General features: G+C 43.3%; 1 protein-coding gene across 4 annotated transcripts in view; it reads left to right on the forward strand.

Moving 5' to 3' along the window:
• The window catches only part of WDR7 (WD repeat domain 7), a 972184-nt gene that overhangs the window by 688871 nt on the left and 259100 nt on the right, over window positions 1–24213 (forward strand). For all 4 annotated transcript variants that reach the window (XM_069219934.1, XM_069219942.1, XM_069219953.1 and 1 more), the window contains one exon: window positions 13270–13387. In XM_069219934.1, coding sequence (XP_069076035.1) covers window positions 13270–13387 — 118 coding nt within the window. The remainder of the gene's footprint in view (window positions 1–13269; window positions 13388–24213) is intronic.

Genomic DNA, 24213 nt, shown 5'->3' on the forward strand with positions numbered 1-24213 from the left:
CTTGGGGAGGTTTTGTTACCACCTTGGCCACTGCCCCTGTTTCATGGCTAATTGCACTTTTGCCGATAAGTTTAACTGCGAGAGAACTTCTTTTTCCTTTTGTCTGTCTCTTCGTGATGATGCTCACAGCGGCCGTGGCGCTGTGATTGGGCTCGCTTGTGTGAAACTGTTTTACTTTTAATTTTCAGTTTAAGTGGCAAGAAAAGTCCGGTTAGGAGTTTACAGCGCTAATAGCTCTAACTCGAGCAAATGCGATACCCATTGCATTGTAAATGCTTGTTTATGTTTGACTAGGAACATGTCAATTTCATGTCTAGGGATTTAACAAGTTTTCAAAATTCACTTTTGTGTTCAAATAATTTTTATTCTCATTATAAATCTTCTTGTTTTATCTTCCAAATAGTGCAAATCATTCATTATATGTATCCATGTTTAAAACTACATTATCCCTAATGCATCTCGAGTAATCCACTCTTATTCAGAGGGGCTTCTTTTAACCATCTAGAGAGGAACAAATAGAAAAGCGTTTTGACTACTATCCTTGGTTTGGTGCCTTCAAATGTGGTACGTTTTTGTATTCAATTCGTTTAAAGAATGAGCTGTGTCCTTGAGTCAGACCATGACAGTCTTCTGCACTACCACTTGCTGAGCATCTGTTGCTGGGGGATATTAACTTAGAAATGAAGCAATGGTGCCACGTAAGCTACAGAAATATTCAGAGTAACCCTTAGTATAGTGTCCACACCCATCACGCAACGTGTGCTTCTCTTCCGCAAGCAAGTTTCCAGTTCTATTTTATTTTGTGCCTCATCGCTTGCTTCGTTAGTGAGTGTAGTGACCACTAAAACAAAGAATCAATTGATCCAGTATTGCCACCTGCTAAAGATGTAAGCTGCACAGCCGAATACGAGCTAGAAGTTTTAATTCATTTTATTCTCTCTTATTTTTACAATGTTTGTTTGGGTCTGCGATAGTGTGACAGAGTTTAGCAGTCTATTTGTATATTTTTCTAACCATATGTACACAAATAGTGACAATGACCACTTTTTAGTTCTGTGAACCTTTAAACAGCACAAATTGGCATGCACATTATCCCCACTGATGTCTTGCTACTTCTGAATATTCCCTGGCTCTTCACCACTACCTCCACCATTGCAAAAAGCTGTAGCGGTGGAAGTAGAGATTAGAACATGAAAAAGTTGAAGAGGCAGGAATATGGAGAGCAACCCTTGCAAAATATCTTTTGAGAACGTTTGAGGCTGTCACATGGAGTATGTCCTGCCCATCAAAAAATGACAAATAAAAAAAGTGTGGGGGGGGGGTGCTAGACCTGTCAGCTTTAGTGGGTTTGTTATTATTGGCTGTAGGACTCTGTGCACTTTAGCACTACTAACCAGTGCTTAAGTGATTGTGCTCTCTCCCTTAAACATGGTAAAATTAACTTAAACCTGAGTGCCATATTTAATTTACTTATTAGTCCCTTGTAGAGTGCTATGCCATGTACCCAGGGCCAGTCAATTAAATGCTAATAGAGGGTCTGCAGCACCTATTGTGCCACCCTCTTAAGTAGCCCCTTCAAACATGTCCCAGGCCGGCCATTGCTGCCTGAATGCAGTTTTAGACTGCTAAGTAGACTTGGCAGTATACCCTTATACATACACTCCTAAGGTAGGTCCTAAGTAGCCCTTTATGGCAGGGTACAGTGTAATTAAAAGGTTGGTCATATAATTTTGAATTCTACATGTCCTTGTAGTGAAAACCTTTTAAATATGTTCTTCACTACTGTGAGGCCTACCTCTTCAATTGGATAACATTGCATTGTCTTAGTACATTTAATCAGTGCTAACGTTTGACTGGGAACAGGTAAACAGCCTGCAACCTGTTACTGTGTCACATGATTGGGTCTACTTGGCAGTTGATCTTTGTTTGTTCCTCTCAGGCAGACACACAGTAGAGGGCTGGCAAGATAGGGGGCATGGGGTAGCTAGGCACAGCCCCACTTGCAACTGAATAGGATGTGCTCTGCCGTCACACAAAGGACTTGTCACCCCTTCATGCAGACAGCCAGGGCAAGGGTAGCAGGAAACTTCAAGCACTTCAAAGGGAGTTCTCTAGTAACTTCTCCTATTTCAGAGAAGGCATCTGGTATAACAATAAGACCCTCAGACTCACTCTTCAGTTTGCTTTCTGGATCTGTAGAAGCACTGTCAGACGACTGTCTGCTGCTGTGGCCTGCTGTGTACTCTTCAAGACTGCTTTGCTGCACCTGGAAGGACTTCTTTGCTTTCTGGAGCCTGCCTTGAACCCTCAGAGGCCAGGACTACCAGAGTGACTCCAAGAGCTAGTTGGCTGGCTTCCTGATCAGAGCTTCAGGGTCAGAAATGGCTCCTGCCATCTACAATCTGCACCTCAACCTAGCCTGAGTGAGTCCTAACTCACCAAATAGTGCCCCTCCAGTCTTGGACAATTGGACAATTGGTGGTTGTGCTAATGGTGCCCAGATAGCCAAAAGCCAAAACTTGGGACTTGGAATATTACTGGCTAAAACTGCTCTGACAACAGCTGGAAGACTGGCATCAAACTGCTCATCTATTCGCACAGGTTGCTTTATTGGTCAGCCTGACTTCATGGCAGCTCCCACTACATTCATCTCTGCAGCAACTTATCCTCTTCAGCCCTCCTCCACTAAAGGGGTATCTGACCTCCTGGAACTCTCATCAGCTACAACCTCCAGTTTCATCCCACTACAGATTTTCGACTTACAAAGAAGAGATAAAGTCCAAAAAAAAAAAATCTTCACATGACTTCATGCAGTAGCTCTGTGATGCCTCCTCTTCAGACATCGCCTGCTTCCTTGCCCCACTGAACTTCTACTTTCTAAGATACTTTTTGTCAAAATTTCTTCTAAGTCTGAAATTAAGCAGACTCGAGTTTGCTCAATTAATCGAGTGGACTCAATTCACTTTTTCTATCCGACCTGCGGTCCATTGCAGAAGAATATATTTTTCGACTTTGGCCCAGTTTTGTGCGACTAGATGCCTGCATTTGGCACGGTGATGTTTTAGGTGCTATTTTTACCTTAAACTTAAAAAATTCATAACTCCAGTTCAACTAATTGAATTTTTGCTGTTTTTGTGTCAAATAATTTATAAAAACGAACTCTATTTTTCTAAATTGATGTGTGATTTTTCTTGTTTTGTGTTTTCACTGTATCACGGTTTGGGTGCTGCATAAATACTTTACACATTGCTTCTAAGTTAAGCCTGAATGATTTTACATCACGCTACATGAGGGTTAAGCAAAGGTTCATTTAGTGACTTTTGTGGTTCACTCTGACAGGGATTGTGACTACAGACTGAACAGGGTTCTCACCACATTCACTCAACAGCCCAGTTTCCCACAAGGGGGATTTGGAGGAATAGGGCATGCAACATGGAGGTAGGTATTGGAAGACAAACATGGGTGTTCGTCCATGTTTGAGGCTTGGTAATGACAGTAGACAGTGGCCTCACTAATCAGGCACTGCCTCTGCTGCTTTTCTCTGACAAAAAAGGTTAAAAGGAGTGACATCTGAAACCAGCAGAAAGATGGGGGAAAACAAAACAAGAGTGGGCACACTTATGTGTGCTATAAAAAACACACAGAGGATATCACTGTGAGATCCTCACTGGTGTAACGCATGTATTCGTAGGGATCTCATGGTTAAAAGTCTACATTTGAATGTATGAATAATTTCTTAGCTAACATGAAGAACAGTTTAAATTATATTGAGGACACAAAGACAGTGTTTATGCATTTCTTTCTCTGTTTATTTAACTCAAGCAGCAAATCAATAACTTCAGAGAAACTAGAGGACTGCTTAACCCATGAATCTCTAGTGAAAAGGTTCCATATTCTTTCAAACACACGATCTGTAATATACCATTCCTCGAGAAACAGCCCTTCCTCTCTTTCCATGCTAAGCGGGTGATGTATTTAAGTGAATTTGCTGTCCACTGGTAATTCTGCTTCTTTTCGCTGTGAACATTAAAGTAAGACTGCCTAACCATGATTCTGTCAGTTAAAAAATTAAGTTTGGTATTTTGACCACTTCAATCTCCATGGAATCACAATCCTGTCCCAAACATGGATGAAACATTCTTCTCGAGGTCATACTGTATCTTTCAATTGTAGTTTCTGACATAGTCTCCTTAAATTAGGATGGAGCTTGTAAGGAAAGTCCCAGAGTTTCCAATTGTCCCCTGTAATCATTCACACCATCAGGAATAGTGATCTTGTCGGGACTAATAGGTGTGTGTTGTCTTTCAGAATGGTTGAATACAGGGAAAGCAGGATTAGTGAATCCCAGGAAAGTTCCAGATGAACCGAAAACATGCTTGAGATCTCCATTAAAGAAGTATGCAGAATCAGAGATGCCTGTCATCGTATGGCCTGAGCTGAGGTTCTCACTATCATAGAGAGTGGTGGGAAAGCATAATTCCTCCCTTTGTCGTAGTCCTGAGTGAAGTCATCTTTGGCCTCTGCTAGAAGGTCTAGTATCAAGCTGTGAAACCTTGGGAGTTGGTGATTGAGACAAGAGGCAAAAAGATCTATTTTACATCGTCCTTAGTGCAGTGTCAGGAGAGAGGAAATAGTCTGATTGGAGGAATCTTGAGTTCCAGTCCGCTGTTGAATACTGTTTTCCTGGAAGATACTCCACCAACACTAAAATCTGATTATTGAGGCTAAAGTGCCACAAGACTATGGCTATTTTGGCCTGCATCTTGGATCTTGTCCCTTCCAGGCAACTGATGTACTGGACTGCCAATAAATTCTCTATATTCAGTAGTACTGAACAGGAAACTCTGTCTTCTGGCAGGCAGTTCACCACAAAGAATCGAGGGCAATAGATGTGAGGCCCAGTTTGTTTTGGACCACTAATATCCTGTTGTAATATCCCCACATCGGGTATCTCATCCTAGTAGTCTTGGTTCTGATTCTATGACTAGGTCCATAACTGATGCTTAAAATGGCCCTCTGGTTTCAAGCCTCCATGTGATTCACCCACCACTGTACCGCCGTCCTTACCTCTGCTTTTGGTCTGACAATCTATGAATAAGCTAAAGCCTTCCAGAGATGGGCTGCTTTCAGCGAGTTGGTTGGTGCACTATGAAATCAAGATAAAGGGGACCCATTGTTTCAAGGACATTCTCCTTCCAGATGAATGGATGGTGAGCTTGGATTTGAAAGACGCAAATCTGACGTTACCAATTTTTTTCTTCATCATAGATTTCTGCAGTTCTTGATCAGATATACACATTTGTTGCTCTTCCATTGGGGCTCTCATGAGCCCCGTGGTGTTTCACCAAGATCCTAAGATGGGTTGTGGGAACATTTCGGTTCAGGGAACTACGTCTGGTAGTTTATCTGAAGAATATTTTTTTGTTTAACCAATGCTGACATCAAATGAAAAGGGAACTCCAGCAGACAGCACCTCTCCTTGAGGACCTGCGTTTGATCATCAATGAAGACAAATCACTCCCAAACCCAGAAGATAATTTTCTTTGGTTTCGTAATGGATTGATCATCTCAGACACTGAAGCGTCTGCAAAGATAAAGAAGGAACTAAAATTTAACCTGTCCACAAAATGGATTTCTCTCAGGCAACTGGCGAGATTAGTAGGGCTACTGACCTCTTCTATACAAGGAGTCTTTCCAGGGCCCCTTCACTACTGTCCTCTACACAGACTGAAAAGTAGGCACAGCACTTTCAGCATTCCATCCTTAAATTGGGTATTAGTTGTATCTTATACATCTTATACATTCTTCTACATAAAGACATCATCAAACTGATTAATATTTTGCCTTCCCCAAGAATTGGGCGAATATCCACACTTCATTCTTTAAATTCATGAATCTAATTTACTTGAACTACGTTTAGTTAATTGTGCAATGGCTAGATCAAGACCTGTTTATAATTTACCTAAGCACACCATCGCCTCCCCTAGTGGCCTGTCTCAAAATGATGGAGCTCCCCTGAAGAATGTAGAGAAGGCTCTATGAGTCTCCCAGATCTCACAAACTTTCATTGGCCAGGGCTTGGATTGGGGTCCCCTGAAAGGATGGGGGGGCCTCCCTCTCTTACGGCACTGTTGTGTACATAAATAGCAGTTGAGGCTTTTTCATAGTTTTTCATTTGGCTTTAGGTTTTTTTGTCGGATTCACTTCATTCCGATTTAAGAATGTGATATTGTTGTAATTTGCTAAAGGTTACTGGATGAATAAATGTCATTGACTTTCCTGATGGGATCCAGCAGGCCCTTGCCTCTCTGCTGAGCCCGCTCTGTTTGCAGACGGTGAGAAGAGCGTCGGCCTCTTGCTGCTTGGCTGATCAGAATCCGTTCCGCCTCCATTTGAGGATTAAGCACATTGTTTCACCGCTTTCTCCCATTATTAAAGTCAATACTCGTGTTTCAGGATACGCTCAAGCCCTTCCCATCTTCTCCCACAAAGTATTAACACACACTTTTAATATCAAACATTAAAAGGTATCTTCCTCGCAGTTTGATTTCTGCATTGCTTAGAAAATGTTTGCATACGTTTCTATGGTATGCTTCCTCCTGCAAATCCATTGTCATTGCACTTGGGGGGGTGGGGGGAGCTACATATTGTGAAAAATATAAGCTGGGCGCACGCTATATTCTGCTATACTTTGGTGTGAATAGCCGGGCTTTGCCAGAGCTTGTTTTAAAGTATGCGCCCGCTTTTTACCATTTTGTATACAAGTGGCGTTGCTTTGTCTTGCAAGTGTCGAGGAAAAGCACCTCAAGGTTTGCATGTGTGCGCCTACTGCTGCCCTCCACGCACCACATCCATAGTTTGAAAATTAGAAATGAAGGAAGATAAAATGAATTCTGTTATCTAGGGCATGCTTTGTATCCGTGTATGGTTTGAAGTGCAGCGAAAAACTGCTCTTGGGCATAGAGGAACTACGTGCCGGCCTCCGTAGTGCCAACTTTGCACATTTCTAATTGCTTTGGTGGAAACTCCAGCACTGGGCACAGGGCATACATAAGTATCATTGCACTTGTTGAACAGACAGGAGTTTAGCAGTTCTTTTTTATTTCTGACTTACGTTGATTTGTGTTGTTGGACTGCTTTTAATTCAGTTCAAGCACTCTCTGCTTCTTTCTAGGTTGGGAGGTTTTCTTATGGCTTTCTTCCATAAACGAGACAGCCTTCCCTTATATTAGCATCATGTATTCCTGTACCTTTTGCATACCATGCAGTACTTCCTGACACATTGATATAGTTTCTGGCTCTGTCAGACACTTAAAACGTGACCCCTCATATTGATCTCTGCTTTCCAGGAGCAGTTTAGCGCTGGCCATTTTGTGTTCTTGTTTGAGCCACTCATTAACTATATTAGCGACTCTCTCACTCCCTGTCTCTGGAGTTCAGTCCGTGATTATACTTGCCTCCTTCTCTAGCAGCGCAGTTCTACATGACAGATCTGCCACTTTAACATATGGACATCAAGTGCTTGATGCATCAGGCTGACGTATCCCTTACTAGAGGTTTGGTCGCTTTGGTTTCCTGTCGGCCCGTTGGTTTTTCTGGTTTTTCTGGACCTTTTTACCTAAGTGTTTGGCCTTGTCTTCAAGAGACAGACCATTCTTCCTCTCCGAATTTGCTGGACGGCAATCTTCTGTGCACCGTTTTAATTTTCTGATGGCTGCTTCCAGATTGCTTACAGGAATCAGCACTCCAGACATGTTAACTGAATCTTTAAAATATGGCTGCTTAGCCGTAAAGGGGCAGCATGTGGCAATGCCCAATGTCATGTTCAAATCCGTGAGGACTCTGATTATGACGTAATAGGACATTGTATAAGCCACCTGGCACCGGTGACATTATGTTTTTTTCTTTCTTTGCCGACCATGACATGGATCTGGAGCTTGATCTTTTTTTGGTTTACTTTTTTTTTTTTTTTTTAGGGATGTTTCCCAAAATTATCCAGCTTTAAGCCCTATGGCTTTTTTCAGAATCTCAAGCCTTTAACAAATCCACATCCCCAGAGCAGGTGGGGTTTGGGCAGGGCTCATGACATGGCATCATGTGATTTATGCACCCTCGTGCAGTTAAAGAGCTGAGGAAGAGAGATACTGAGTTTCTTGCAAACTCCTACAGTAAGTTGGACTCTAAGTCACTGTCCAGGATGCAAACAAGGGAGTTCTTCTTTGTCACTGAGCTAGTCCCAGTGACACAAGACCTGATATCCTTGGTGTGGTTTTCCCCCAAACTTTTTGCCTTCACTCCTCCTGTTTTGCTGAATTTGTTTTTGTTGGCCCTAGGACTATGTACGCTTTACCACTGCTAACCAGTGCTAAGGTGCTTTTGTTCTCTCCTTTAAATATGCTGAAATTGGCTCACATCCAATTGGCACATTCATTTACTTATAAGTCCCTAGCAAAGTGGTGCTACCAGTACCCAGGGCCTGTAAATTAAATGCTACTAGTGGTCCTCAGCACTCATTGCGCTACCAACTTAAGTAGCCTTTTCTAAACCTGTCTCAGGTCTGCCATTGCAGTTTTAAACTGCCATCATTTCGACCTGGCAAAATGCATCTTTTTCCAGGCCTAAATCATCCATTTTAATACATATAAGTCACCCCTAGGGTAGGCCCTAAACTGCCCCTGTTGCAGGATGCATTTATTTAAAAATGTTTGACATGTACTTTTAAGCTTTACATGTCCTAGGAATGAAAAACTCCCAAATACATTTTTTACTAGTGTGAGGTCTGCCTCACCCAATAGGATAACATTGAGTCACCTTGTTACAGTTAATAAGTGATAACGTTTCTCTGGGAGTAGGTAGGAAAGTCATGTTTGATGTCGGAGGAATTGTAATGTAAAATCCTCTTTACTAGTAAGGCCAGATTTTAGGTTATAATTCTGAACATGCCACATTTAGAAAGGTGACCTAAGTATTTGGTGTCTGCAGCCTACTAGGTGCAGTTGGCAGTTGGCTTTTGCATATTCTTTCCAGACAGGCTGGGTGTTGGCAGGGTGGGCCATCTCTGGCAGAATGGAAGACAGAGCTGTCACCTACTACAGTTGTACTTCAAACACTGTGGCTCAGCTCATACACAATGGACTTTACACCAGCTTATGGTGCCCCTAGACAGTCTAGGTACTAGGGCAAGGAAACAGGAAATTCAGGACATCTCTGCAGGAGGGAGAATCCAGAAGCTTCTCCCAGTTCAAAGTGGGCACCAGGTATTGAAAGTGGGACTCTCAGACCCACTGTCAGTACAATCCTGGACCTGTGGAAACTGCAGGATACCCTGCTGTTTGAGGCCTGCCCGCTTGCTGAGAAGGAAGACTAGACCAGCACTGTTCATCCTAGGCTGAAGTGACTCCAAGGGTCAGCTGACTAACCTGTTCTGAACTACAGGTGATAACAAGCTGCAGAAACCTCCCTGCATCTACCCAGCTGACCTACTGTTTGAGCCCTGCTGGCCTCTACTGGAGTTATTTCCTGATCCTCAAGAGGTGCCCCTCAGGACCTGGACTCTTGGTGTGGCATCATTTAAGCTCCTCCTTGAAAAAAGGAGGAATCCTGAAGTTTTAGGCTCTTCACGACTGCAGATAGACCTGTTCATGTCATGATTCTGCTGCCTGCGCCAGCCGCCATTGTGAAGCTCTGGCGAACCAGATTCTTTGGAATATAGCGACCGCCAGCGACAACCAGAAATATAAGATTTGCACTTTGCACTACAGTCTCGACAGCTTGCAGTGACCGCCAACGCAGTTCTGCAGTGATCACCATTTCCAATGGCCAACTGAATTCTTGAGCTACAACGTCAGTCATCCACGATGCCCTTCCTTCTCTTCGTTCAGCAGTGATAACCATCCACGATTACGAAGTTAAGCTTCTCGGGCATAGTGTCAGTAATACTTGGTCATTCTGAAGCCCCTTGTTTTGTCTTTGCTTCGGATATGACTTTGATTTCTACTCTGTCTAAGGCTTCTGTTCCTTTTGGCTCCAGGGATGACTTTGGTCACAACACCAATGACTTTGGTTCCAGTGCCAGTTTCTTATCAGAGTCTGTCACTACAAAGTCTATGAAAAGTCAGAATTTTATTTGAGAGTTGGAGTACCCTCAAATTCAGAAGTCAAGGACTATTTTAAGAGGATGTGTGAATTATTTAGTTCAGGCTGGGACATCTTCACTTTCGTGAACAGACCTTTTAAAGGTGATTTTAGGAAAGATGAGAATGATAATTACAGTGAGGTACCTAATCTGTTATCTAATCACTTCCCAGACCAATCACGTTGATAGATGTGCAGAATGCAAGTGCTCTGGAAATGTCTGTGGCGCCTGATTTTCTGCTGCTGATACGACTGCTTCTGCAGAAATGTCCCGCTTCGCTGCAATGGACAAGAAGGCAGCTGAAGTTATGAATTGATCATCTTGATTATAGCACAACCAAACACTTATTTATTTATGAAGATGTAGGCTGATTAGCAAGTGACTAATGCATTTTTGCCCTTTAGTAAGTTTTTGGGGAACCTGTTAAGAAAACTTTGGAAAAAGCTCAGTCTCTCCTAGCTGTTTCAGGGTGAGTGGCAAGAAAATATAGGCCCACTTCTTTGAGTTGTTTATTCATCCAACTCCCTAGCGTTTGATTGAACAATTAGCTGTGGCCAAAGGCAAGCTATTTTTTTTCTTACAATTCTATCTGATGGGGAGCCCAAAAGGTGAGGTTCCCTTGGGAAAGGATTTTGCCAGTGGCAGTTTAGCTGTTAAATCTTTTAATTCTTTGTGTTTATTGATGCGCTATTGTCATGATCTTTGGTGCTTTGGTGTATAATAGGCAATTGGCATATTCAGTTCATGATTGCTGTCTTTTGCTTTTTCTTTTGACACTTTCTTTTGATGTCTTCATCAAGATGATGACAGTGATGATACTGCTTTTCTTTATCCGTACCTAGCCGATTGCTTGTGGCTCCTTCTCAGGTATTTTTTGTGTGACAAACCCTTGTAAGTGCACCCATAGAGTTGCACAGTTTGGGTTTTTCCTTAAGTGCAAATAAATCACACCTTGTACCACGTCTGCTTGTTCAATTTTTAAGGGTGATTCTCAACACTGTTCAGTTTAAGGCCTTCCTTCCTCGGAGCAGGCAGGTTCATGTGTCTCATATGGTCACCAGTGTCAGGGGTACTCCGCGTCAGCCTGCCAAGAAGGTACTGACTTTCTGATGGAGTTCTGTAGGCTGTACTGCTCAGCAGTTGCTGCATACTGGATTTCGTGGTAAGAATGTTCTGAATTTTAGAACAAGAACAAAGGAGTCAAAATTAATTTCATTTGACTTCTACTCCCATAAATGCAGAAGTTCAGTGTTGCGATTGAGTTTAGTTGAGAATGGTAGTCTTTAAGCATGTGCAAACTCTTAACTCACACAAGTTAGACACATCCGCTAAACTGCGAGGTTTCCCTTAATGAAACAGTTTTTTTAAGGTGTTAGCAGAGTTTTCTTACCACACTCCCATATCATTTTATCTAATCAAGAGTTCTTTCTTACAACCTTTTTTTACTAGCCTTTCATAAGAGGCAGAAAGGACCCCCTATTAATTTTCCATTTATATTTTTCACTGATTTCAATTGGCACATTTAAAATGTGCTTCTTTGATAGACTCTTCATTAAATATGACGGTCTTAGCCCTTGAAGGTAAGAGGGTCCAAAATCTCTTTACAAGAAAAGCCACACAGTCTGGCTTCTCTACCTTCTCTAGTAATAATAAAAACATTTAGATGTTTGGTACCAGAAGTTTTTAGTTTTTTAGCCCTACAATTAATCAATGTTACTACACTCAAACGTGTAGATTCTTTTTTAAACAACCTCTGGTGGATGGCAGGCAAATTGGCCCTGCCGGGATTCAAACCTATTTGCAGTTTGCTGTTGCTTAATGCAGCAAGATCTTTCCCTGGCCGTTGTCCATATATGGTTAACTACCAAGTCAGAGGGAGACAAAATTAACTGAAAATGGACACCCATTTAAGGCAAAGATGAGCAGTGCATGTGGCCAAGCTTCCCATTAGGTTTCACTTCTGTAACAAGTCCTTCAATCCCTTACACCAGTGATACTGTAGAAACTAAGGAGGACTCGGCAGACTGACAAAGTCAAATCAATAAATAATGTCAAATATTTTGTGTAATTATAGAAGAACATTAAATTTAAATATTTTAAAGGGAAACTTTACGGTCCGAGTGAAAGGATGTCAAGTTAGGGCTTACATTCTTGTGTTGTGCTTGTTTATACTACCACATTAATTGGGTCTGAACAACACATACTTAGGGTGTGACGGATATTCTGTCTGCCTTATTAAAAGTGCTGCAGGATATAATGTACTTGTAATAAGGTGGGCGGAATATTGTTTGTGACAGAGTAACCCGTCCACCAAACTCTAAATAAGGTCCACAGATCCTAATACCTTTGTATTTATTGGGACCTGTTTGTGAAGATATTTTGGAGTATGTAAAGTTGTAATCATGAGCTACTTTTTTTTATATCCTCTTACTTGCCTTTGTGAATATACCCCCAAAATCTAAAATGAGAATATTGGTGTACAATTAGCGCAAATAGAAAGGACTGTGAACTTTTTGCGTTTCTAGTAATAGGACGTTGTACGTTTCTGGCAGATTCACAATGGCATGTACAACTACTTAAGATTACCCCTGTAGTACTACTTCCCGCGCTCATAAATGCATTTGTGAATCAACCCCATTGTGTTATTACGCATACTTAGGAATGCAAATTTCAGGTCGTGTAAACTTGACTAAATTGTGTCTTAGTGGAATGTGTTATTTGTTATGTATGCAATATGTACTGTTCTGGAGATAAGAATAACATAAATAAATACATGTATAATCACTCCACGACAAGCCTACAACGGAAGTGACTTGAACCCCATGCCTTGGCTTGCGCTGGGCTTTGTGATATGTATTCAGAACTGTAGCTAGATAATTTGTTAACAAGACCCTTTTTACACTTCGGACAGATGCACATACTGTTTTCAATCTTCACGCTTAATTATTCAATTTTGTATTTTGTGCTGGAACACCCTGACTCCTAATCACTGCACTTTGTGGGAAGTCCATTATATTCGACCTGTTTGAGCGATCCCATTGACCTTGAACTGACATTATAAGCTGTGTCTAATCTTTTCACTCTCTATTTCTAATGCTTCTTTTCGTTTCCCTTTCGGTCGGATCCCTGGTTAGCATTACAATGGGGCTGCCTCTGAATCCAGCAGCTGACTCCGCCCGCTCCTCCCGTCATGCTCTCTCGCTCATCGCCACAGCCAGACCACCCGCTTTCATAACAACCATTGCTAAGGAGGTAAGAACTTTCAGAACTTCAGAATATAATGGATACCCACATGCATGACTTCACAGGCTGTGCACATTGACCCCGCGCCCCATCACCGAAATTTAAGTTTTTCACAAAAAATAAGTCTTGTATTGGATGTGAAAAAAAAAGGATTTCAGATTTCAAAAATACATTTTTAGTCTTAAACTAATTTACCATTTAGTATTGTAATTAGTGTGTTTAAGTCAAGCCAGTGAGAGGCCCAAGATCGGCTGCCTTTTCATCTGCACTGATTCGGTCACGTCTGGATTTTATGCTCCTCATTCTCCAAGGCTTCACCAACTTGATCCTGTGTTTGAGGATACGGTTGGGATGTCGACAACAAGTGTCCAGTACAACCATTTCATCTCTTCCCCTATGTACCTCCTCGATTATCTCGTTCTGCCTTAGTGTTTTGGGTGTCAAGACTGTGACATTTAGTGATTTAAAAAATCTCAAAATAAATCTCACGTACAGGTGTTCTTTTCATTGGCTGTTTGCACGTGTTAACATAATATTAATTTACAGAGTCGGGGTGCATGCATAAAAATGAACAGCCTCAGAGAGTTTCTAAACCTAAAAAGTCTTCTGTTGTGTCAGCTGTACTGACACAATACTGTACTGTTTCTTAACCAAAAAGTTGTAAATCCTGTGATAACAGTAGTACAAGAGAGTTATGCTTATGTATGGCAAAGACGAACCCATGTACACGTGATGCACAAAAACACCAAGTAAAAACGAGAAAAAAAATGGAGTTCATTTCTTCTATTTTTGTGTTTTCAGTAACCATAATCGTGAGCAGTGTAGTGAGGTCTGGAGAATATACGTTATTTAATATAGGGATATAAAAGTGTAATAAAACTATTTATTCTTTTCTTTATATACCCCTCTGGAAATGGGGTAGTATGATGCACCCAGACACTTTCTGCACCACTTAATGCAAGTGCAAGTTTAGAAGTGCAGGTAAGCGCTGGACATACATTGAAAATGTTGTTAGAACAATATTCTTCTCATTTGTATTTTCCTGTTTACTTTTCTAAGAACCACTACTTAAGCACGTCTTGATGTGACAAATGTGAACGCTGCACATACTTTAGAGATGTTCTGTGGTCACAGATTATACCTCCGCATGGATGATTTGTGGCTTTGTATCTGGCACTGATTTTGCAATACAACTACTCCTCGTAGTTGTGTGTGGCCCTCATAAATTTCATTGTTGCTTTAGCTCTTTCTGGTAGGCATGTGCCTTGATTTACTTTCTGCCCCGGCTAAGTACATGAAAATAAAAAAAAGTTCTGGGACAAAGATACCAGGATACTGCTTGGAAGAACAGGTGCAGCTGGAATGATGGATGGAATTAAATAAGAAATGCAAACTGAAGAAAGCAAGCAAGCCAGCCAGCTGTTACACACAAGACCTCCAGGACTTCAAAAGACAGGGCAAACAACTAGAGATAAAGTGGCTAGCCAGCCACAGTGACACCGACAGAACCACCTTCAAAGCTGCACTTAGACGATACCACCATCAATTTAGAGAGACCAAGAAAAGTGCACTAGCTGAATGCATCAACAAAATATCCAGCAGCAGCAAATAAATATTCTCAATCACCAGAGACTTCACCTGTCACCAAAAACTCTGTCAACAGCATCACCTCCATCTCAAGACCTCTGTGACAACCTATCCAACTTCTTCAACAGCAAAATCATGAACATGTACAGCAACTTCTTGCCCCAGCCAGATCTGGGTGAAGTCATCACCAAACTGCCCCTTCACCAGTCATGACAATCGCCTGATCAGATGTAAGTCCTTCACCAGTGAAGAAATGGCTGCAGTCATGCAAACTATCCACTCCCGTCCCCGTCCACATCTATAACGTTGGGGGTATCTCCAGTCAGCACAGCTCTCATCCACATCATGATCACCTCCTCCACCTTCCCAGAAGGCTAGAAACATGGAGTGGTCAACGCCCTTCTCAAGAAACTTTCAGCCAGCCAACTGGCCAACTTCTGACCTATCTCCCTACTTCCCTACCCGGCAAAAGCATTTGAAACGTCCATCAACAAACAACTTAAAAGACACCTCAAGCTCCACCCTCTTAGTTAGCCTTCAGAAAGAATCACAGCACAGAAACCGTACTCATCTCAGCCACTGACGATATCAAGAACATCCTTGACCGAGGAGAAACAGCTGTCCTCATGCTGCTCAACTGCTCTGCAGCTTTTGACACAGTCTCCCACAACACACTCATCACGAGATTCCACAATTACAGTATACAAGGGGCAGCACTCAAATGGATCTGCTCCCTCCTCAAAGGGAGAACCCAGAGTCAGACTGTCACTCTTCACATCTGAGGCCAAGAAACTTGTATGAGGAGTCCCTCATGGGTCATTCCTCAGCCCATACCTTTTCAACTTCTACATAGTTCCACTCACCAAAATCATTAAGTCTCAAGGCATCACCATCATCTTTTACGCAGGTGACACTCAACTCATCCTCTCCTTAACGGATAAGACTCCCACCACCAGAACCAAACTCACCAACTGCATGTCCTTGGTAGCGGAATGGATGAGGCCCAACTGCTGGAAACTGAACTCCAAGACGGAAGACTAGTGCTTAGAAACCAGAACTCCCTGTGGAATCCTGGCTTTTCGAGCAACTCCCCCACCCCTCCACATCCTTACCCCCTCAGTGCCTTGAGACCCTCACAGGTGAGTAGCGCGCTCTACAAATGATTGATTGATTGATTGATTGAAATTCCACCTGGTGGCCAGCTGAACTAGGACCCACAACACCCAACAAACAAGATCTGGGAATAATCCTGGATGACAAGTTGAACATTACAGCACAAGTCAATGCAGTGGCCTCTGCTGGCTTCCACATCCTACAAATGATACAAAAAAATCTTCCAAGTGGCTCCCATAGAACACCAGATGAACCGCCACACAGGCACTCATGACAAGCCAATTTGACTATGGCAGCACACTGTACGCCGCAATTTCTAAGAAAATCCTGAACAGACTCAGACCATCCAGAATGCAGCAGAAAGATTCATACTCATCCTTCCTCACCACTCCCACATCTCTCTGCACCTAAGGGAGCCACAGTGGCTTCCCATTCACAACCCCTGCAAATTCAGACTCCTTATGCACACCTACAAAGCCCTACACAATACAGGACCTGCATACCTAAATACCCACATACACTTCCACAACCCAACCAGACACCTACGCTCAGCCTCAGCCTCACTCTCTCTCACCCCACCCCCCCAAATTCACAGTTGCCGAGCAGGCAGTCGCTTGTTCTCTTAGATTGCACCCAGAAGATAAATCAGCCTCCCACAACATATCAGAGCCTCCTACTCTGTACTTGAATTTTGCAAGAAGTAAAAGATCTGGCTCTTCGAATAATTCTGAAGGGACTACACACCTGCACAACTGCTCAAAAGTCTTGCAGGTGATTAGTACACTATGCAAATTGACATAGCAGAATAAGAAGACAGTGGTTCCAGTAAGAATAAATATTAGCAATGGGCCTCACCTTTTGGTTTTGCCAGTGCTTTTTCACAATGGTGTTCAGCATCAGCAAAAACAAAAGAAATAGTTATTATGGGGTAAACTGAAGCACCAAAAATACAAAGCTCTAGCACAATGATGTATTCACATGCATGTGCCACCATGTATGTACACTTGTGCGTCAAGACGCTATGACTGCCTCAACATGATGTATGCACGTACCTATGCCATGCTGTGGTGGCCATTTTGGCTACTGCGTGATAACATATTTGTGTGCATATGTCATGTACCAATAGCCATTTCTCTGCAAGCACAAGCACATTGCAGCTGCCGATCCCTTCCATAAGGTTAAAAAAAAAAAAATTTTTTGTTTTACAAAAGAGACTTGGATCGGTGCAGAGCAATGGAGGAGCAGTGCGATTCTTGAAAGAAGCAGGTAAACACCACTAACATGCGGGGGTTATAAAAGTAGAAGTCGAGTCGGGGAATGAAGTGAGGGAGGCAACATGGAGAGTGCAGTGGAGGGTGAGGGAATGTGAAAGGGGAAGTAGCACTAGTCGAAGAGAGCAAGAAAACATATGCACCCCCTGGGAGTACTCAAACCAAAAGGATAACTAGCTGCCTGATGTAAATCAGTTCCCATCACGAACGATACAAGTAATCCCAATCACAAAATGTTTTAAGGAGCTATGCTCTAGGCGAGGGACAATAGGAGGACCAAGCAGGAAGGAGAAAACAATTGAATAAGAAGCAAGAAAATGAGATTGACAAGAAAACCACCCAACGATAAGGACTGAGTTCACACAAAGTCCCCTGGAAATATAACTTCGTAGACATATGTTACCGACAGCTTAGTCTGTCTCAAAGCAAAACATAAACATTTTGAAAGTTTGCTCAGGTAGGACTATAATTGTTTCTCTGAATGTGAAATTTGCCAAAGTTGGTATGTTGAAGTATGTGGTTAAAAGCTATGGAGCTATGGAGTTAGTATCATTGATTTAAGGAAAATCATTATTATTTTGAGAAATGTGAAATCTGCACACATGTTGGATTTCTTTGTGAGAGCAAACCATAGCTTCAAGTGCTTTCTCTTAAAATGTCTGTCTGTGATGCACAAGAGGAAATGCCCATACATTGGAGATTTTGACAGACTTCAGAAAAATGCCTAGTCTATCTGATTTACCCAAGACTGTGAAACATATATATAAATATATATATATATATGTATATATATATATATATATATATATATGTGTGTGTGTGTGTGTATATATATATATATATATATATATATATATATATATATATATATATAGAGAGAGAGAGAGAGAGATTTATGTATATATCTAGACACACACACACACATTACAGGGTGATGGTCACCACTCTAGTTATAGTTGGGACTCCTTTTCATAGGAAATGGCCTTTTTGGTTTCCTAATAACTTTGATGCCATTTTAAGAATTATCACAGAACTTTCCCAAAAAATGCTCTTGTTTTCTCAGCTCCAGACTGTGAAGTTTTTGGCTGATCCATCAAACAGAGGATGAGATAAGGGGGTGGGAGGAGTCCCAAAATGCACTTTCCTCCTGCAATTTCCACCGGGATTTTCGGAAAGGGCTACAGCCAAAACTGCTGAACAGAATTACGCTAAATTTGGCAGAAAGATAGGTGTTTACCCCAAAAGTGTGCTTTTTGTGCTTTCCTGTAAATCTGTTCAGTAGTTTTTAATAAATTAAGATTAAGAAACTTTGTACATCTAGATGGTTGGATTCACAAGAGGCTCGCCAGAGTCCTGTGGTTGTGCAAAATCAAAAAATAGAGCCATCTGATTGGCCAAAGAGGCTTTTTTTCACGTTTCCTGTTGCAGAATTTCATGCTGTGATTGGCTAGCTGCAACATTTAGAGAAATGTGACGCCTGCCATTTCAGGACACAAAGACTTGGTCTTCATGCCCTGAAGCATGTGGGGGTGGGGGGAAGCCCCAGTGAGACCCCATGAGCCCACATTTAAAGATCTTGCGGAAGCCAGCAAGCCCCATAGACTCCTCAGTGGCTCTCTTGGTATGCACTGCTAATTCCCTCACATATTACCTCCTTCGTGACATATTTTATGACACAGTTGATAACTTTGATGCAACATCTGATATTGCATAATTCATGACAATACTGTGGATATCGGAGGCGTGAGTTATAGTTCCTTTAGGGCGCGAGTTATAGTTCCTTTAGGGCGCAAGTTATAGTTTCTTTAGAGAACTATGACTGTGTGATTTCAGTAGTTTTGTACATTTAAAACCATAAGTCTTAACTGACATTCTGTTAGCTGCAAGGAGACTACCAGTCCCAGAAGACCAGCTGAGATCACTGAGCCTGCCGGGGAAAGTAGGAGGGGCTCATACATTGTGTTATATAGCACTTCCTGCATCCCGCTGCGCCGGACATTCTGTTTGATGCAAGAGGACTACGAGCCCCTGGAGAACTGCTGAGATCACTGAGCCCCTTGGGGGAGTGAGGAGGAGATCTTCACCAACATCGTGCTACATAGCAATGCCTGCTCCCCACTGCACAGGATATTCTGTTTGCTGCAAGACAACTACGAGTCCCAGGGGACGTGCTGAGAACATTCAGCCAGCTTGGGGTAAGGAGGAGAGGCTTCACCAACTTGGCACTACATAACTCTTCCTGCTCCCCACTGTGCGGGAAATGCCTGAGCGTGTACATGAGTGAAGAGTGGACCAAGAGCGGACCCGTCCGCGTCCGTCAGTGTCTGGAAGAAGCCAACCTATCTGATGCTTCATTCTTCTCTAGTCTAAGGTTTGAACTTTGATTTTTTAACTTTTATAAGTACTAGGTATTACTATTACCATTATGGCCAATAGGAAGCCTACAGTGGTCAAGGACATCCCACTGACAGGTTTCATAGTGACTTAGCTCACCAATGCAATGGGGGCAATAAAGCAGGAAGTTGGCTCTGTAGAAGAGCGTCTTAGCCCTGTTCTAAATCCAACTAGTGGGAATGACCACAGCAAGCATGGTAGGCCCCTCCATCTTGGTGGCTCACAAGTCAAACTCTGCCACACGACTCCTTTGAACAAAAAAGAAGAATCCATGCGTAGTTTACTCACCAGCCTACCTTTAAGCCCCCAATATATGGTAGGACATGTAGGTTTAGGGACCCTAGCATAGATAGTACCCTCATAGGTGTACTGCTGAGGAGCCCAGGGTCATTTTAAAGGTAGGCCTGCCTTGCTGGCTGCTTTTAAATTAAAGTTACCTTCCAATTCGACTTTGGAATTAAAAGTACTTCCAAAGTCTTAAACTACTTCTTTTTTTACATGTATGTCACCTCTAGGTGTGCCCTAGGTGCCCCCAGGGTTGGTTCCAGTGTAACTATAAGCAGGGGCTTTATAAAAGATGTTTTATAAGCCCTGGTGAGGGAAAAATAGCTAAATTTGTTTTCCCCCATTGTAGTGAATGGGCTCCATAGACTAAAATGGGGAGACTTTATTTTTAATAAATAAAGTCTCAAAAGGAGCTAAATATTTCATGTTTGGTATCAAACTTTTTGTTATAATAAATCCACAACTTGCCATTTTTGAATTTAATGTGACTTGCACATAGAAAGAGTTTTAGAACTCTTTCTAAAAGTTACCACTTTCAGCTCTGTAGTGCCCTTCTCTGATTGGCCAGCCTGTCCAGGCTGCCTTGATGAGGTGTGAACTGGCCTGGACTGAATACAAAGGAAGTGCCTGAGGGAGGAGATCTGCCTCAGCAGATGGTGAAACAGGATGGGGGAGAGCAGCCAAACTGGACTTCAAAGGGGGGGAGGAAATTTGGGCAGCTCTGGACCTCCGCCATTTCCTGCAAACCCAGGCAGCCAGGTGCCCCCTTGATTAGATTAGGAGACGACTACAGAGGGGTGTGTTAAGGGAACTTAGCCACACCAGTGGGTGCGCTCAGCCAGACCTAACCTCTGAGGTTGAATTTCTGCCAAGTTGGATTTTTGAGGAGTGTTGCTCCATGGTATTGATTTTTGCTACACTTCCCAGGAAGTGGACATCCAAGAGGGTGGTAGCCTGCCCGTGATTGGTCAAGAGCCCCATTAGCAAAGATAAATATGCATATGGCAGAGCTGCACCCACACCTAAGATCCCTACTAGGAACAAGATAAGAAGAAGAAGGACTGCCCTACTGGACCCCTAACCTGCACCTGGACACTACACTCTGTAGGACTGCACCAGCTGCACACTTGGGCTTCACCAAAAAAAGGACTTTGCCTGGCTTCAACCAGTTTAAGAAGGGACTACCTGTTTGCTTTTGGTAGAAAATAGCTAACCAGGGTCCCCTTCATCTAAACCTGAAGAAACTGACCAGCTGACCACTGTCCAGTGGTCATTTTTGGATTTGAACCTGGTGCATTCTGAGAGTCCTAACACTCAAGGAGCAACTCAGAGCTTCTGGGACTGTGGGGTGAGTTGTGGACTCCTAAAGGACCTTCTGGAAGAAGATCTGGAAGATTGGAGAACTTTTGGTAAAAAAAACTCCATAAATAGACCGACCCAACATCTTGATTCATGCCGGCTTACGTCGACCCAGCCTGACTTGCAGGTTCGTCCCGCTGGAAAGCCCTGGAGCCCCAAACTTCTCCTGGACTTGCTCCTGGAAAGGCAATCTGACGTTGTCGACTCGAAACTGGCTTGCTGTGGTGGGTCGTCCGACATCGGGGAGAAAAAAATGACAAAGTCCAAATGTCAAAAGTTGACTGAGGCTTCCTGCGCAGCGTATCCAAGGAGGGCTCCAGGGACATCAGATCCAATGTCAAGTTTGGCCAGGACAAAGATTTTCTTCCTGAAAATCGACTTGGGTCCGAAGGTAGAATTCTTCACCGAGGTCTCCTGCGACACTTATCCGAAGAGGGCTCCAGGGAGGTCGGATCCAATCTTCGGCTTCGCCCCGGTGAACAGAATCTTCAAGAAAAAGACTCAGTCGGAAGTTAAACTTTTGACCGAGGCCTCATACTTGCTGTAGTAACGCAGGGCTCCATCGCGGTCGGCCTCAAATTTCCACTTTGCCCCGGTCAAGTGCTTTTAGTTTCTACGCGCTAAACAACATTTATTCCTTGAAAATTCATATCTCCAGTTCCCCTGATCCAATCTGACTGTTTTAGTGTCATTTTAAAAATACAAATATAATCTGTAGGAAGTTGGCTCTGTATATACTATTTCAAAGTAAGAAATAGTGTGCACAGAGTCCAAGGGTTCCCCTTAGAGGTAAGATAGTGGCAAAAGTAGATAATTCTTATGCTCTATTTTGTGTTAGTGTGGTCGGGCAGTAGGCTTATCAGAGGGTGGTGTCAAGCATTTGTTGTACACACACAGACAATAAATGAGGAACACACACTCAAAGACTTACTCCAGGCCAGTAGGTTTTTATATAGAAAAATATATTTTCATAGTTTATTTTAAGAACCACAGGTTCAAGATTTACAAGTAGTAATACTTCAAATGAAAGGTATTTCACTCAGGTATTCTAGGAACTTTGAATAATCACAATAGCATGTACAGTTTTGACAAAAATGGCAATAAGCTATTTTAAAAGTGGACACAGTTCAAGAATCACAGTTCCTGGGGGGAGGTAAGTAAATGTTAAGTTCACAGGTAAGTAAAACACTTACAGGGTTCAAAGCTGGGTCCAAGGTAGCCCACCGTTGGGGGTTCAAGGCAACCCCAAAGTTACCACACCAGCAGCTCAGGGCCGGTCAGGTGCAGAGGTCAAAGTGGTGCCCAAAACACATAGGCTTCAATGGAAATAGGGGTGCCTTGGTTCCAGTCTGCCAGCAGGTAAGTACCTGCGTCCTCGGAGGGCAGACCAGGGGGGTTTCGTAGGGCACTGGGGGGGACACAAGCAGGCACAGAAAGTACACCCTCAGCTGCACAGGGGCGGCCGGGTGCGGAGTGCAAACAGGCGTCGGGTTCCTTGTTATAGGCAGTCGCGGACAGGGGGAGCCTCTGGATTTCCTCTGCAGGCGTTGCTGTGGAGGCTCAGGGGGGGGGGTCAACTCTGGCTACTCACGTGCTTGCAGTCACCGGGGAGTCCTCCCTGTAGTGTTAATTTTCCACAGGTCGAGCCTGGGGGGTCGGGTGTAGAGTGGAAAGTCTCACGCTTTCGGCGGGAAACGTGTGGTCTTTAAAAGTTGCTTCTTTGTTGCAGGAAGTTGCAGTTTGTTGAACAGGGCCGCTGTTCTCGGGAGCTTCTTGGTCCTTTAGATGCAGGGTAGTCCTCTGAGGCTTCAGAGGTCGCTGGACCCTGTTGGATGCGTCGCTGTTTTAGTTTTTTTCTTAGAAGTAGGTAGACAGGCCGGTGGGGCTGGGACCAAATCAGTTGTCGTCTCCGTCTTCACTGCAGGGCTTCAGGTCAGCAGTCCTTCTTCTCCTTTAGGTTGCAGGAATCTATGTTCCTCGGTTCTGAGAGCCCCTAAATACTGAATTTAGGGGTGTGTTTAGGTCTGGGAGGGCAGTAGCCAGTGGCTACTGTCCTTGAGGGTGGCTACACCCTCTTTGTGCCTCCTCCCTGTGGGGAGGGGGGCACATCCCTAATCCTATTGGGGGAATCCTCCTTCTACAAGATGGAGGATTTCTAAAAGTAAGAGTTACCTCAGCTCAGGACACCTTAGGGGCTGTCCTGACTGGGGGGTGACTACTCCTTGTTTTTCTCATTATCTCCTCCAGCCTTGCCGCCAAAAGTGGGGGCAGTGGCCGGAGGGGTGGGCATCTCCACTAGCTGGGATGCCCTGTGGCGCTGTAACAAAGGGGGTGAGCCTTTGAGGCTCACCGCCTAGGTGTTAGAGTTCCTGCAGGGTGGAGGTGAGAAGCACCTCCATCCAGTACAGGCTTTGTTCCTGGCCACAGAGTGACAAAGGCACTCTCCCCATGTGGCCAGCAACATGTCTGGTATGTGGCAGGATGGGAAAAACTAGTCAGCCCACACTGGAAGTCGGGTATGTTTTCAGGGGGCATCTCTAAGATGCCCTCTGGGTGTATTTTACAATAAAGTGCAAACTGGCATCAGTGTGCATTTATTGTGCTGAGAAGTTTGATACCAAACTTCCCAGTTTTCAGTGTAGCCATTATGGTGCTGTGGAGTTCGTGACCATATACTCTTATGGCTACCCTGCACTTACAATGTCTAAGGTTTTGCTTAGACACTGTAGGGGCATAGTGCTCATGCACATATGTCCTGACCTGTGGTATAGTGCACCCTGCCTTAGGGCTGTAAGGCCTGCCAGAGGGGTGACTTACCTATGCCAC

The sequence above is a fragment of the Pleurodeles waltl genome, chromosome 1_1 (genome assembly GCF_031143425.1).
Source record: "Pleurodeles waltl isolate 20211129_DDA chromosome 1_1, aPleWal1.hap1.20221129, whole genome shotgun sequence".
NCBI lineage: Eukaryota > Metazoa > Chordata > Amphibia > Caudata > Salamandridae > Pleurodeles > Pleurodeles waltl.